This window comes from Chiloscyllium plagiosum, chromosome 22, assembly GCF_004010195.1.
Source record: "Chiloscyllium plagiosum isolate BGI_BamShark_2017 chromosome 22, ASM401019v2, whole genome shotgun sequence".
Lineage (NCBI taxonomy): Eukaryota > Metazoa > Chordata > Chondrichthyes > Orectolobiformes > Hemiscylliidae > Chiloscyllium > Chiloscyllium plagiosum.
Genome location: NC_057731.1, coordinates 19,608,613 through 19,625,185, shown reverse-complemented (window position 1 = coordinate 19,625,185; position 16,573 = coordinate 19,608,613). Strand labels below are relative to the sequence as shown.

The 16,573-nt window shown below is 41.6% G+C and overlaps 1 protein-coding gene across 1 annotated transcript in view; it reads right to left on the bottom strand.

Annotated features, from left to right (window-relative positions):
- LOC122561114 (cilia- and flagella-associated protein 46) overlaps nt 1-16,573 on the bottom strand; it is a 234,213-nt gene that overhangs the window by 173,157 nt on the left and 44,483 nt on the right. The window contains exons 10-13 of the mRNA XM_043712553.1: nt 15,256-15,354; nt 14,054-14,244; nt 11,880-12,108; nt 5,905-6,016 (exon numbers count right to left, since the gene is read on the bottom strand). Of these exons, the coding sequence (XP_043568488.1) occupies nt 5,905-6,016; nt 11,880-12,108; nt 14,054-14,244; nt 15,256-15,354 (631 nt within the window). The remainder of the gene's footprint in view (nt 1-5,904; nt 6,017-11,879; nt 12,109-14,053; nt 14,245-15,255; nt 15,355-16,573) is intronic.

Here is a 16,573-nt window from a genome sequence, read left to right as displayed (position 1 = left end):
GTAGGCGGCCTGTCTCCCCGATATAGAGGAGGCCACACCGGCTGCAGCGGATGCAGTAGATGATGTGGGTGGAGGTGCAGGTGAATCTGTGGCGGATATGGAAGTTTCCTTTGGGGCCTTGGAGGGAGGTGGGAAATTGCGGTCCTTGAAGAAGGAGGCCATCTGTGTTGTACGTATTTTGAACTGGTCCTCCTGGGAGCAGATGTGGCGGAGTCGAAGGAATTGGGAGAATGGGATGGCGTTTTTACAGGGGGCAGGATGGGAGGAGGTGTAGTCCAGGTAGCTGTGGGAGTCGGTTGGTTTGTAGTAGATGTCCGTGTTGATTCGGTCGCCTGAGGTAGAAACAGAAAGGTCTAGGAAGGGGAGGGAGGAGTCCGAGACTGTCCAGGTGAATTTGAGGTTGGGGTGGAAGGTGTTAGTGTAGTGGATGAACTGTTCAACCTCCTCGTGGGAGCACGAGGCGGCGCCGATACAGTCATCGATGTAGCGGAGGAAATGGTGGGGGGTGGGGCCAGTGTAGTTGCGGAAGATGGATTGTTCCACATACCCTACGAAGAGGCAGGCATAGCTGGGGCCCATGCGGGTGCCCATGGCTACTCCTTTTGTTTGGAGGAAGTGGGAGGATTGGAAGGAGAAGTTGTTCAGGGTGAGGACCAGTTCGGTCAGTCGAAGGAGGGTGTCGGTGGAAGGGTACTGGGTGGTACGGCGGGAAAGGAAGAAGCGGAGTGCTTTGAGTCCTTCGTGATGGGGGATGGAGGTGTACAGGGACTGGGTGTCCATGGTGAAAATAAGGCGTTGGGGACCGGGGAAGCGAAAATCATGGAGCAGGTGGAGGGCGTGGGTGGTGTCCCGAACGTAGGTGGGGAGTTCTTGGACTAAGGGTGTCAGGACCGTGTCGAGGTATGCCGAGATGAGTTCGGTTGGGCAGGAGCAGGCTGAGACGATGGGTCGTCCGGGGCAGTCAGGTTTGTGGATTTTGGGCAGGAGGTAGAAGCGGGAGGTGCGGGGTTGTGGGACTATGAGGTTGGAGGCGGTGGATGGGAGATCCCCCGAGATGATGAGGTTATGGACGGTCTGGGAGATGATGGTTTGGTGGTGGGGGGTGGGGTCATGGTCAAGGGGGCAGTAGGAGGAGGTATCTGCGAGCTGGCGTTTGGCCTCAGCGGTGTAGAGGTCGGTGCGCCAAACTACTACCGCGCCTCCCTTGTCTGCTGGTTTGATAGTGAGAACAAGGTAATTACCAAATAATGAAAGGTTAGAAACAGCAGAAGTTCAAAGATCATGTTCAAGGTTATCCATAGTTACAGACGATTAAAATGTCATTAAAAAGATATTCTGTACAGAAAACAGAGTGCGAAGATAACCAAAGCTGAAAAAATAATTACCAGTGGGTATACAAAGACACACTCAGCAGTACTGAGTTCAGGTCCAGATCACTTGAAGTGAGTGCATTGACAAATGAACAGACAGAATGCCTCAACATTGCACAAATCGCAATTGAAAAGGCAAAAGAAAAATTTTTTTTTTAAATATCCCCATTATCTATCTGGAAAGTCTCATGCTCTCCTGAGGATGAAAAACAAATTGCCCACTTCCCACCTTCTCCACCAAGACCACCAAAATCTGGATACCCATATTCTCCCTTGGTCAGCCATTCTTCAGTTTTCCCAAGTTGGATTTGGTTGCAGAACTTCACCAAGCCATCTCCTCCTGTTTCAAGACAGCTTGCATTTAAGAGATGCAGGTTAGCTATAAGAGTGCAAATTTCTAATGATTCCAAAACCTCTGCTAATGCACAGAGTCAAGACACAGTGCAGTTCATGTTTGCTGGATATGGAAGCTATGATAAGCAGACAGCACAAAGTTGGCTACCTGTGTGCATTATACTGAATTAATCCGGGTGAATCGCACATCAGCGGTTATCCAATTTAACCCTCATTAAATCAGGTATCAAAGTGGTGAAGCTACAACATAAGGCTACTTGCACACCAAACAGTGGAAGCAGCATGCAATAGACAGTTAAGCGATTGCAAGACTATCAGATAAGGTCTAGCCTTTGCAGTACTGCCACATTCAGATCTAAATGGCAATGGATCATTAAACAACTCACTGGAGGAGGGGGAGACGGCTCCACAAATACCTCCATCCTCAACACTGGGGCAGTCCAGCACATTGGTACAAAAGGCGAAAGTATTTGCATCGATCTTCACTGCTGAACAGATGATCCAGCTCAGTCTCCACCTGAGGTCCCCAGCATCACAGATACCAGTCTTCAACTAATTTGATTCACTCCACAAGGTATCAAGAAATGGCTGAAGACATGGGATACTGCAAAGGGTAAGGATGCTACCAACATTCCTATAATAGTACTGAAGAAGAGTGCTCCAGAATTAGCCACTTAAACAAATGTTATTCCAGGGCAATTACAACACTAGCATCTACGTGATATAGTAGAAAATGACCAAGATATGTCCTATGTACAGAAAACAGGACAATGGACATTTACTGTCCTGTAAGACTGCTTTCAATCGTCAGTGAAGTGATGAAACAGGCCGTTGACGTTGCTATCAAGTGGCATTTACAAAAGAATAACCTACTCACTGATGCTCAGTTTGGATTCTATCAGGGTCACATGGCTCCTGACTTAATTACAGCCTTGGTCCAAACATGATCAAAGGAGCTGAACTTCATCAGTAAGGGGAGAATGATTGCCTTTGACTACCAGTCAGCATTTGACCAAGTATAGTATCAAACAGCTCTTACAAAACTAGAGTCAATGGGAGTCAGGGGAAAACTGTCTGCCAGTTGGAGTGATATCTAACACAAAGGAAGATGGTTGTGGTTGGTGGAGTCAATCATTTCAGCTACAGGACGTCATTGCAGAAGTTCCATTGGGTAGTGTCCCAGCCCCAACCATCTTCAACTGTTTTATCAAAGGCCCTCGCTCAACTATCCAGGTTGAAAGTGGAGACATTCACTGACTCCTCAGATACTGAAGCAGTCCATGCCCATAAAACCAAGACAACATCCATGCTTCAGTTGATAAATGGCAAATAACATTGGTGCCATGCAAGTATTGCCCCCAGGCACTAATCATCTCCAATGGAAAAATCTAACCATCATCTTTTGAATCACACTCAATAACATTACCATAATTGAATCCTCTACTATCAACATCCTCTGGGTTGTGATTGACCAGAGACTGAATTGGACAATTTACAAAAATACTGCAGCAATAAGACCAGATCAGAGGCTAGAGATTTTGTGGAAAATTATCATTTTCTGTTTCATCAATTGCCTGTCCATGATCCAAAAGGCACGAGTCAGGACTGTGATACAACACTCCCCACTTTCCTGGATGGGGGCATCTCCAACTAAACTCAAGAAGCTTGACACCTCCAGGACTGGCACCCAGACCAGAATTACAGAGGTGTTGCAGTACAGAAAGATGTGATTCAGCCCAGTTTGCTCTGGCTCTCCAAATGAGTGCCACGTCCAAGTGCCATTTTCCTACTTTATTCCCACACACTTTATATACGAACAATCATACAATGCCTCACTGTTTTAAATCCATTCAATTTATTGATGATTACACAACATTCAGCACCATGCATGACACATCTGATACCGAAACAGACTGTGTCCATATGCAGAAATACGAGGATAACATATAGGTTTAGATTGATAAGTGTTAAGTGACATTTGTGTGCCATAGGAGCGCTAGGCAATGACAATCTCCAAAAAGAGAAATTGTAAGCATTGCTCTTTGACATTCAGTCACATTACCATCACTGAATTCTCTACTATCAACATACTGCAGGTTATCATTGATCATAAACTGAACTGGACCAGCCAAATAAATCCTTTGACTCAAAGAGAAGGTCAGAGGCCAGGAATTCTGCAATGCGTAACTTACTTCCTGTCTCCCCATGTATAAGGCACAGGTCAGGTGTGTGATAGATACTCGTCACCTGTCTGGACAGGTACAGCTCCAACAACATTCAAAAGGCTTATTATCTTACAGGGCAAAGCAACCTTCTTAACTGGCACAAATCCAACATCAACATTCACTTCCTTCACCACTGATATATAGTGGCAACACTGCACCATCCACTGGATGTGCTGCAGTAACTCACTATGTTTCCACTGACACCACCTTCCAAACTCACCACTTAGAAGGGCAAGGGCAGCAGTGGAATGGAAACACGACAATCTGCAAATCCCTTTCCAGTAGCACTGAAAGTATTCCAATACCTCAAGGATGATACGGTTCAAGAAGGCAGCCCACCATCACCTTCTTCTGAACAATTAGCAATAGGCAATAAAGGATAGAACAAACAAAAAAATGAGAATGGTTTGTAATGCACCCATACTTCAAATTTTGCATCAATACTGTTTCAACTTTGCACCAATGTTAAACTTGAGGTGTTTGAGTCAGATGTCAATAGCTAAAATTCATCTGCTGATTAACAGAGGATACTACCTCCTGGAGGAAGTCAGATTCTACTTACTCATGTTGAATGCTGGATTTTACATTATTTTACACTATAACTGTAGCATCAATGCAGTGAAACCATTTAGCACCAGCATTAGAGCTCCAGTGTCAATGTACTAAGTACAGTATTTGGAGAACGACAGTTGAAAGAATTAAAATATTTTGAAACAATATAAGTACATGAAGGTTTTTTTGTAATACTATTCTAACCAATAATTCTGTTCATAGTAATATCGGAATTCAATTTATTAAGGGTTGTAAAACAAAGTCATAGAGATGTACAGCAGTAAACAGACCCTTCGGTCCCACTTGTCCTTGCCCACCAGATATCATAAATTAACCTAGTCCCATATGCCAGCATTTGGCCCATGTCTGTCTAAATCCTTCCTTTTCATGTACCCATCCAGATGCCTTTTAAAATAGTGTTATGGTACCAGCCTCAACCAATTTCTCAGGCAGGTCATTCCATATACGCACCACCCTGTGTGTGAAAATGTTGTCCCTTAGGTCGCTTTTACATCTTTCCCCTCACCTTAAATCTATGCCCTCTAGTTTTGGATTCATCTACCCTGGGAAAACGATCTTGGCTATTCCCTCTGTCCATGCCCCTCATGATGTTATAAAACTCTATAACGTCACCCCTCAGCCTCCAATGCTCCAGGGAAAATTGACAGCTCAAACTCTTCAAACCTGGCAAGATCCTTGTATATCTTTTCTGAACCCTTTCAAGTTTAACAGCATCTTTCCTATAGCAGTGTTAGGAATGCCCATGTCTGATCTGCACAAAATGGCCAACAACTGCCCCTGACAAACTCTGTGGAACATGGTTGACAGTAGTTAGAGCATGTGGGAAAATACTTGCTTAATGTAGTCTCAGCAAGTCACACAATAGCAAGAGTATTTAATCAAGGTTACTGGCTGGGATGGAATGTTGATATACAGGAGACAAAATTAGGTTGCAATCAATAAAAAGGAATATTGAGTGGACCATATCACTGGCATTCCATCTGCTATCCTATTTTGTGGCAATGACAAAATTAAATTTCTCTTCCATGATAACATAGCCAACTAACTGAAACAAAATTCTACTCCTATTATATCAAGATGCATGTGTTAGATTCATGTACAGTAATTATATCATGAAAATTAGCATGTCACATCTGCTCTACCTAAAGGCAGGTCCTTGGCCTATTGTCCATTGATGCTTCATCCTTTGGCATTGTCTTGGCTGATTTGGTCATTAGAATTTGCCATTGCCTTCCACTCTCAGGAACTGGGTGAGGAGACTGGTCCTAACTTTGCCTCAGTTCGAGCAGGCATCGAACTAGCATCATTCTAGTCCTCGAGCTAGCCATTTAAGGTAAACATTTCTCTCTATTTGCATGCAGTAGAGCAGTTTAATGACTCACCTTTAGCCTCGTTTTCACCATCTAGCACCAGTTGGAAAACATCAGAAGCCAAAGCCAGTCCAGCCTTAATCAGTAACGATCGACTGTGTTGCAAGTTGCTATTTCTTCGGACCTTCCACAGAGGAAAACAGTCTTTTCTCAATTTGTGAAATTGCTTAGAAGCAAATACATTATCAATTGTGTCAAGACTGTGCACATTTTGCTTTCAACAGGTTGCCATCTAACAAGTAAAGTATACTTTGTATTCCTATTTCTTAGATATAACATACCACCACGACCACCAAAAAGGAACAGGTTAAATATAGTAACTAAAATCTAATGGGGTAAGTAAATTTACTTAAACAAACTGAAACACAAATGACAGGTTTTCTTTCTACCAAAATTTATTAAACAAAGTACTTGTTATACTGTGGAGTTGCCATTTTACAAGCTGTTTTGTACCATCCATTTGTCTAAAGGAGTCCTGCTCCAACAGCACTAAAGAAACTCAGCACCATCCAGCGCACTACTGCCTGCCTTCAACAGTCAATCCCTCCATCACTGATGCACAGTGACAGTGCATATCACCACACTGCACTGCAGCAAACAAAGAACAAAGAAAATTACAGCACAGAAACAACCTTCCACGTTTGCACCGATTCAAATCCTCTATCTAAACTTGTCACCCATTTTCCACAGATCTGTATCCCTCTGCTCCCTGCCCATTCATGTAACTGTCTAGATACATCTTAAATGACGCTATCGTGCCTGCCTCTAATACCTCCACTAGCAACACGTTCCAGGCACCCACCACCCTCTGCATAAAGAACTTTCCAAGCATATTTCACTTAAACGTTTCCCCTCTCACCTTGAACTCGTGACCCCTAGTAATTGAGTCCCCCATTCTGGGAAAAAGCTTCTTGCTATCCACCCTGTCTACACCTCTCATGATTTTGTAGACCTCAGTCAGGTCCCCCCTCAATCTCCGTCTTTCTAATGAAAATAATCCTACTCTACTCAATCTCTCCTCATAGCTAGCACCCTCCATACCAGGCAACATCCTGGTGAACATCCTCTGCATCCTCTCAAAAGCATCCACATCCTTTTGGTAATGTGGGAACTAATAATACTAGTACACGGTATTCCAAATGTGGCCAAATCAAAATCTTATACAACTGTGACATGACCTGCTAACTCTTGTACTCAATGAAGTACAATGAAGGAAAGCATGCCTTTTGCCTCCTTGACCACTCTATCAACCTGCAATGCCACCTTCAGGGTACAATGGACCTGAACACCTTGATCTCTCTGTACATCACTTTTCCCCATGGTTTTTCCACTTACCATACAGTTCACTCTAAATTTGGATCTTCCAAAATGCATCACATCGCATTTGCCCGGATTGAACTCCATCTGCCATTTCTCTGCCCAACTTTCCAATCTGTCTACATTCTGCTGCATTCTATGACAGTACCCTTCACTATTTGCTACTCCACCAATCTTCATGTCATCTGCAAACTTGATAAATAGCAACTCAATGAGATTCTTTCAACAGTGCTTACTAAACACCTGTAACTGTGGTAAGTTCTTTGTTTGTTGTACCCATTTGATCTGTGTAGGACCAGCAATCTGTGAATTGGAACATTCGAGAAAGAAATGTCTCCAATGGGTTGCTGTATTTGACTGTTAGACCAATAAATTCAATCCTGCCTGTCAATAAGAGCAGTGCTTGTTCTGATGCTTTCAGCAGGTCACCCAGAACAGGTCAAGGATTACTGAACAGTCAATTTCAAGCAGTTGGATGGAGACAGTCAAAGGAAAATGTTGTTACCTTCAGGCTACAAGTTAGCCAGGCACTTAAAGATCAGGGAGAAGAGCCTCCATCTCAAAAAAGGTGATGCTATAGCAAGCTTCCAGCAGTTAGACCTTAGGAGAAGACCTGGAAGCCAGGAAGGTGCAGTTAAGTGTTGGGCACAGGAAAGAAAAAAGCCCTTGTGGCTGAAGAAGCCATGTGTAATAGTTCAGTCCAGTGATCGAAGAGTGATCGAAGTCCACAAACAGTATTTGCTTCATGCAGCTGCAAAACTCTAGCACTCAGAAACACGTGTGGGATCAGTACCAGCATGGCAAGGCTAGCCACCTGTAGACAAATGGAAATTATGCCTATGTATAGCAACAAGAGGGCAGTTCTCAGAACCAAAGCAGTATATTCCAGATTGCAAGGGTGAACTACCAGAATATGAGCAGTCTTTGAGGCAGTCCTGACAGAGTGGCTTCTGACAGAGTTCCAAAGCTAGGTCTTCAAATATGAAGAATTGGATTGTAAAAAAAATGGAAGAATATAAAGTTTTAATGAGATTTTATGACCTACAGTGACTAACATCTGGGGGTTGCTGTGAAATATACTGTATCTGCCTTAACTACATTTGTTATTTGATCTATTCTGTGCAATATTCAAGCACAGTTTGTTTGTTATCTATAGATGCATTGTATTAATTTTAGGATGATAGACCATAAGTTGTTTGTGTATAGACATCCAGAGTGGTGTGTAGTACAGCTCTAACTTTGTACAATAAAGCTTTTTGCTCTCTGGTCAAAACCATGGTTTCAGGAGGCTCCACTCTAGTAACTGCCCAAATTGCACACACTGTTGACATTTATAAAAACTCCTGGCCCTAGCAAGATTGTAACAGAAATTTGTCAGTCAAAGGACAAGGGCAGCACAAGCATGGGAACACCACAACTTGCAAGCTCTCTAAGCTACATACCATGCTGATTTGGAACTATATCTCCATTCCTTCAACATCTCTGGGTAAGCATCCTGGAACCTAACTAACAATACTGTGGACCTACTCCCAATGGTTTGCAGCAGTTCAATAAGGAAACTCACAATATCCTTCTGAAGGGCAACTTGGAATGGGGAATTTCATTCCTGATGAAGGGATTTTACCCAAAATGTCGATTGCCTGTTCCTCGGATGCTGCCTGACCTGCTGTGCTTTTCCAGCACTACACTTTTGACTCTAATCTCCAGCATCTGCAGTCCTCACTTTCATCTAATAAACATGGTTTTAGCCAGTGATGCCCACATCCTATAAATAAAGTTTTAAAGCCCTCACTTTCTTTTATTATTTACCATCTATTTTAGCTTCACAGTGTTTTATTAAAATGTAATAACTTCACTTTTTCATTTATTCTTTCCTGTATTCGTAAAGGTTTCTACTTTTGCTCATTGATTATGCCAGATATATCTTCTTTCCCCACATAACAAATGATTGTCAGCAAATTGTTGGGCTTAACAACTGTTACATATCTAATATCCAGCATCTATTTAGGTGTGACTACCTGATTCAAGCTGCCTTTTATAGCTGTCGAGTCAGAGATCTAACTGTCCATCTAAAATCTTGCTCTCAAAGAAATTAGAAGATACTCAATATCAAAAGATACCTTTTCATGTTAAACTTACTTGCAGTAAAAGAAAGGAGAAAACCCAGAGAGATCAGCAAATGGAAGACTGAAGACAGCGGAGAAGGCAGAGACTGCATGGATTTGAGATGTAATGTTTAATAAGTGCGTTATTGGAACAGCATTTTTATAGAGTTGGGGTCAGATAGTAAGTAGCTAAGAAAAAGGGGGCTTGGATTTGTGAACAGTTTTTGTTTAGTGTTCACTATTAGAGTTAGGAAAATAACTTGTTATTTTTCTTTAAATAGTGGAAATTAAGAGTTGTCTGTCACTTCCTCACATTTTATCAGATTATAAGCAAGGTGAGATTTTCTGGGCATTTGGTTTTAATTAACAGAAGGGTTCGACCTCCACAACATGCCGCATCACGGAAACTTGCACTTAAATTTTTCGGTTTGAATTTTCTTAAATCTGGAAATGGTTTCCAGAATTAAAATACTGTGACTGCCCCATTTCCAGATGTCCTGAACCCAAACCCTATATCCACCATTTTTACTGGAAGTGTTGGGGGCAGGAGCGATCTCTTGGATGACTTGTGGTTCCTGAATTACTGACACATAGGTTACTGAGGTTGTCACACATGCTGACCTCAATCAGATCAGATTTTTAAAAGTGGGCTTCAAACCTTTCTCAAGCTTCTGCAGTGATTTTGATAGGTGGGGTATACACTTTGAGAAAGGGCAAGGAAACGAAAGGAATGTCTTTTGCACAGATCTATCCAAACACACTGAAACTGCTTCAACCAAATAGCCACGTCTAAAAGTCAAAGGGGAGTAATTCCTGGTGAAACAAGAGGGACTATAGTCAGTCACAGGGTGCCACCACAATCAGTCAATGGCCTTCTACAATTCCAGACTTGGCCACAGTCACTCATGCATTTGGCTCTACCAGAATCTGGGGACCTGTGCCATTGCAATCTGGGAATTAGGCCATGGTCAGTCCTACAAGTCCAGCGCAACCAACCTGGAGATTATAGTTTGAGATGCTGTGGAGTCATCAGTCCAGGAGGTGGGCCAATGTTTCCTGCAGTGAGATAGAGGGAGGGATAGAAAATGATGAAAGTGGTTGGAAGAACATTCAGTAATGAAGCAAGGAGACGGGTTGGACCGAAGGGTCTGTTTTCATGCTGTACATCTCTATGACTCCATGACTCTATGACACGAGAGGTGATGAGGTGTACCCAGAGACGATGTGGGAAGTACAGAGGTCAGGAAGAGTTGGACATTTGGGAGGATCAGGTGCATGAGAGCTACTGAGTGGACATGATGCATGTAATAGTGAGATTGGCAGTCCATCAGCTACAATGAGATGTGCGTGAAGTGAGGAAGTCAGAGTGAGTGCTGGCCCGATGGTTGTGAAGCAAAACAGTGGTGATGGTAACACATACACAGAAGATCACTGACAACTTCAGAAATTGCTGGAAAAAACTCAGCAGGTCTGGCAGCCATGCTTGGAGAGAAAGCACCATTATGTTTTGGGTCCCATGATCTTTCTCCAGAGTTCTTTGGTTTTGTTTTTTTTACAGGAGTTCACTGAATTTCTTCCTGCACTGCAGGGAGTTTCTCTTGCTCTGGGACACAAGGCAGTCCAGGGCTACTATCTGGATTCGAGTTAGCTGTGTTTGGTGGTGTGGCCTGCAGCAGTAAGTAGGAATAAGCACTGCTCTTCTTGCCACCTCCTCAACATTGCCAAATCACTGTCTGTGAAGCAGGCACTAGCATTCTATTCCGGACAATGTCTCAGTGATTGTGGTTGAGTGCCACAGTGTGAGGGGCAGCTTCTGGCTTGCAATATCAGAAATGTATGTGGCTTTAAGTATGATATCAGTGATTTGAATACAGCATTTCTCAACTCAGGAGTAAAAATCTAGGCCTTACACTCCCATCTCCAACTGTATAACTAATTACTTGCCCATAGCACAAACATCAGTAAAAATACATTGGTCCCATTATTTACATAAAAGCCTTTCAGCTGAAGCAATAAATTTAGGTCAGACATCTTATATATTAGCCAAAATTATGCATTTTTATGTGCCTTAACTTCTCGATCTGCTGGATTGTTATGGCAGACTGTAGACATCACAAATTTAAAAGAGGAGCCCCTGGACAAAAAGGCACAGAATGGTACAGTATTTTTAGTGTTCTTTAAAGATTAACAGCAGGGGAACCCTTCCCTTTGAAGCTCTATATTAACTGAATGACAGGGGCTGCCCCTTCTGACATCTAACAGCGACTTTCTACCATTTAAAAGTTAACACACAATATTCCCTGACCATATGACTCCAGGCAGGGAGTTTAAAACAGGATGCTGTGGTTCTATTCCTGCACTGTCTTATATTTACATCCATCTTATAGTAACATATTTGCATAGTTACATGTATTATTTGGATCTACTTATGTGTATAGATTGCAAAACCTAATGAGGTACAGTATATCATGAAGTGAAACACAATTGGGTTGGTCTCTCAATCTGTAATGAAAAATGTTTAATCTGTATGTTTTCAGTACATTTCTTAAAATCTCTGCATTTTACCTGTTCAATCATCTTGAACACTTGATCTTCTAGCTCTTTAGGAGAGTCATAAACTCCTGAATATACTTGCAAACGGTGCAGTTCATTGGTAATATATTTTTCATACTGTCCTTGGTTACAGAGAGAATAAGCTTTTTTAAGATGCTCCATGGCAACTTCTATCCGTTCCTCATCTTCTTCAATCTGAGCTATTTCTATATGAACTTGACAGCGGAGCTGGGTCAAAGAACTACACAATTTAAAAGAGAGGTGCAGAGTTGAAGAAATGCAACTTAACATTATATATTAAAAAAATTTAAGTTGGAAATGTTATTCTTCCGAATTACAAAACAGAAAAATGTATTATGACATTGATGTCAATGGTCATGCATTTAGAATTTCGTGGCATAATCCAAAAAATTGTAACGTACAATTCAGTCAGAAAATATTTCTAGTAAAATTTAATTTTAATGCCTTATCTATTGGTCTGTTTGCATATCACCATTATAAGTCTAGAGAGCCTGAAAATGAATTACTTTACTAATTATTTCCCAGAAAATCGAACCATGGAGATAAAGCATCTCCACTGCGATGCTGGAGTTCTGAAATAAAAACACGAACTGCTGAAGGCACTCAGCAGGTAGAAACAGAATTTTCCACTCCCTTCAAGAATGCGGACAATAGCAAGAAAATTAGGAAAACACCCTGAGAATGGTAAAACCAGATCTCGATATGGAAAATAAAGTTTCAGTTCTCACGTTAGGGTTTAAACAGAGAGTTATGGATTACACTAAAGAGTTGCAACTTTATCATCAAGCTGCAAATTTTGTGAACAAAGGTTTCCATTCAAACAATGTCCAGTTTATCTGTGACTATTGATAATAGATTTTGAAGGAATGCAGAATGTATCCTGAAATTTCAACGATATACAAATATTGGGCAAAACACAGGTTCCTCCATCCTTCCAAGGTCCTCTGGCCATGCAGGAATATGTGCTGGGAGACAAGCCAGCCCAGCATTGCCCCAGTTGAGAAGTTTGCGTGGACAATTAAAGATGATATAAGGCCAGATTCTCCCCTGCTCCAATTTTCAAACTGGCAGGAGGAGCTCAGGGCAGGGATGAGGCCAGCAACGTGACCCTGCTCAGCACTCATTTGGAGATGGTGGGCACCTCCATGAACTCAGGATTGAGTATCATTCCCCCACTCCAGCAAGGTCTGACCCTTGCAGGTGCTACCATCAGAGCCTCCAGAGCACCATTGCTACTCCATTCTCTGCACATTCCTCAAGGCCTCATCTCCCTAATCACCTGAAATTCAAACAATTAGTCAAGGAGTGTCAGCTTGGCTTGCAGCCCAAAGCTCCCAGTCCTGGCTTTTGGTACTGCTGGGAGCATTGGACTACAAGCCAAGCTGTTTCTCCAACAGTTGCAGGAGGTGGTGAATTCCTCCCGAATGAGGAGCAGAAGTCACAAACTCACACAATTATTGCTCATCACCAACACTTTCCATGTGGGAGCGGGAAATCACATCTTCAAAATCTTGTCCAAAATGGCAAAACCTACATGCATATCCAATTTTATCACTTCAGAATTTCTGTCACAGCTTCTTGAAGACTTTTCCAAATGTTCATTCAGAAAAATCTAACTTGTACTAATGATATTCTAAATCTTCCATCCAAGAGGAGGAAAGAAACATGAAGGTGGGTTTTCTTCTCTTGTTTATGTTGGATTGTGGTGGAAGCAACGTGGTCTTTGCACCCATGCCAACAGAAGTTTTAGAAGATGTTAATGGTGGGAGAAAATCTTTCTATTGGATGGCGTGCAGCTATTATTTCCCAGTCAGGCATTCACCCAGCAGAATCTGAAATCTAGTGCTGACTTTCTGCTCGATCTTCAACATACTTTCCATTATCCTGCAGGAATCCTGTATAATTTCTCCATCTGCCAAATATTTATACGATATGCAGCCTGTGGGCTTATGCCCAAAATGTCGATTCTCCTGTTCCTTTGATGCTGCCTGACCTGCTGCACTTTTCCAGCAACACATTTTTAAGCCTGTATTCCTGACCTACTTCACTTCCACACAACTCTCTCAGCATTGTTACATTGCAATGTACCCCCACCGGACCTGATTCAGAAGCAACTGATATTTGTATTTTGTTTTTAAAAAGTAACTATTTTACATTGTAGTTACCTGTCAAGATCACTGAGAACTGAAGCCACATTGTTCAGTTGTTTAGAAATATTTTTGCGCAAATTGGGTTGAAGCAACGGTAGGCAAAGTTTCCACTGCGTTATACACACAACCTGGACTAGATTCCAGTTCTTTGCACGTACAGCATTCTGCAGAACTTCATCTATTCGTTGAATTACTCTCAAGCAATGCTATGAAATGGAAAATTACAAAACCAGATGAACAGCAAAATCCATTATATAATCAAAGAACAAAGAACAATACAGCACAGGTAGAGGCCCTTCACCCTCCAACCCAAGCCAACACATACTAACACCCTTCTATACTAAAACTAAAATTGTCTTCACTTACAGGATCCGAATCACTCGATCCCCTTCCTAATCCTCTATTTGTCCAGGTGCTTCTTGAATATTGCAATTGTATTCGCTTCCACCACTTCCTGTGGCAATGCATTTCAGGCATTAACCACCCTTTGTGTGAAAAACCTGCCTCACACACCTATTTTAAAATTCCCCTCCCTGTGTCCCCCAGTAGTTGACTCTTCTACCCTGGGAAAAAAAAAACCTCATTGTTTCGACTCTATCCATGCCATTCACAATCTTATAAACTTTTATTAGGTCACCCCTTCACCTCCTGCATTCCAGCGAAAACAAACTCAGTCTATCCAACTTTTCTTCACAGCCAAAATCCCCCATACCAGGCATCATGCTGGTAAACCTTTTCTGTACCCTCTCCAATGCATTCACATCTTCCTGTAGTGTGGTGACCAGGACTGCATGCACTGTTCTGTATTCAATCACTTACCAAAGTTTTAATATATGTTCCATATGAACATAAAGTTATTAAATTTACTTGGATAAATTAAATACAAAAAAATTGTAAACCAAATATTCTGATTGTAAATGCACTTAAATCAACAAATAGCTGATATCCAAAGACCAGTGAATGTCCAACCAATAATTAACAATCTAGGAATGTTTCTAATATCACGCATCAAAGCACCTGGACTTCAAATTTTTTCTTTCAAAACTGATAAGTAATTGGTTTTATTCTATTTTGTAGAAAATAGCATATTTCACAAACAGCACCTTTAATCATCAAATCATCCTAAAACTACAATAAGTAACGGATACAATGATCCACTTTCACAATGAATGTTGCAGGACAATCAGAGCCAAAAGAAACTAAGTAAACAACCATACTTTTACAAAGCCTTTGGTGCATTTCTCTGACTTAGCTCCAAGTTTCAGTACTGAGAGTTCTGATTCCACACATTCAACTTCCATTGCTGTTCCTTTATCCTGCACAACAAAATTAATAACAGTCATGCATCACATTATAAAACTGAAATTACGTTACATAAAAATCAATGACGTTAACATGTTTATTTTAAATTCTTTTGACTCCTATCCACACAAAGATATTTACCTTCTACTATAAACTAATTAGTAGTTTAATAAAATTGTATTAATATACAAGTTACTCACTTTGAATGTTGGATTCCCTTAGAAAATTTAAATATGACTTTCCTTATTGATATAAGGAATCCTTCCAAAGATTAAATCAACCACTCTCAATAGAGAGAAACAAGACAAAAGAAGAGGTGACTTGCTCACATTACTGAAGGAGAAACAATCTGAGCTGAAGGAAGTGGAGGCAAAGCGGAAATAGGTGACCACCTGGCAATTATACAAGACCAGATAAAAGGATCCCCTGAGTGATTCTTCCTTTTCAACTAGCATTTAGTTCTGAACACTGGTGAAGTTAATGATCCCCCTCTAGACAATGCAGCCAGAGCTAAGTCCACTGCAACACAGATGTCTCAGTTGTGTTTTGATATTTTTTCCAGTTCCCTTCAGCATTCGTCCAAGTAACTCTCCTGTTTGCTTTCTTTTTCTTCAAGACTCTGTGGATGTTTCCACTATGTCCAAGCTATAATAAGCTTCCAATTATACTATCCCTCACAAAATTAAATTGAGCTTCTGTCTCCGTGCAGAATATGAGTGAGGCTTACGAAATAAGCATTTTCTCTGCTTAAAATCCAGGCCTAAATAACTGGTGTCTACTTTGGCTATGATTTGGCTATGCTTTAGCAAACTGCATTTGGCAAGTCTAAGTTACAACTCTGCTCTTACTAAGCACTCAGATAAATTAAAACGGGAGGATTTCCTTAAACTCCACAACAATGTTGCATATTCTGGGGTATCCTTGATTTATTAAGCACAAACTGACTTTATGTAGTACAGGGTAAAAACAATGCCTGCAGATGCTGGAAACCAGATTCTGGATTAGTGGTGCTGGAAGAGCAAAGCAGTTCAGGCAGCATCCAAGGAGCAGTAAAATCGACGTTTCGGGCAAAAGCACATCATCAGGAATACAGGCAGATTGCCTGAAGGGTGGAGAGATAAATGAGAGGAGGGTGGGGGTGGGAGAAAGTAGCATAGAGTATAATAGGTGAATGGGGGAGAGGATGAAGGTGATAGGTCAGGGAGGAGAGGGTGGAGTGGATAGGTGGAAAAG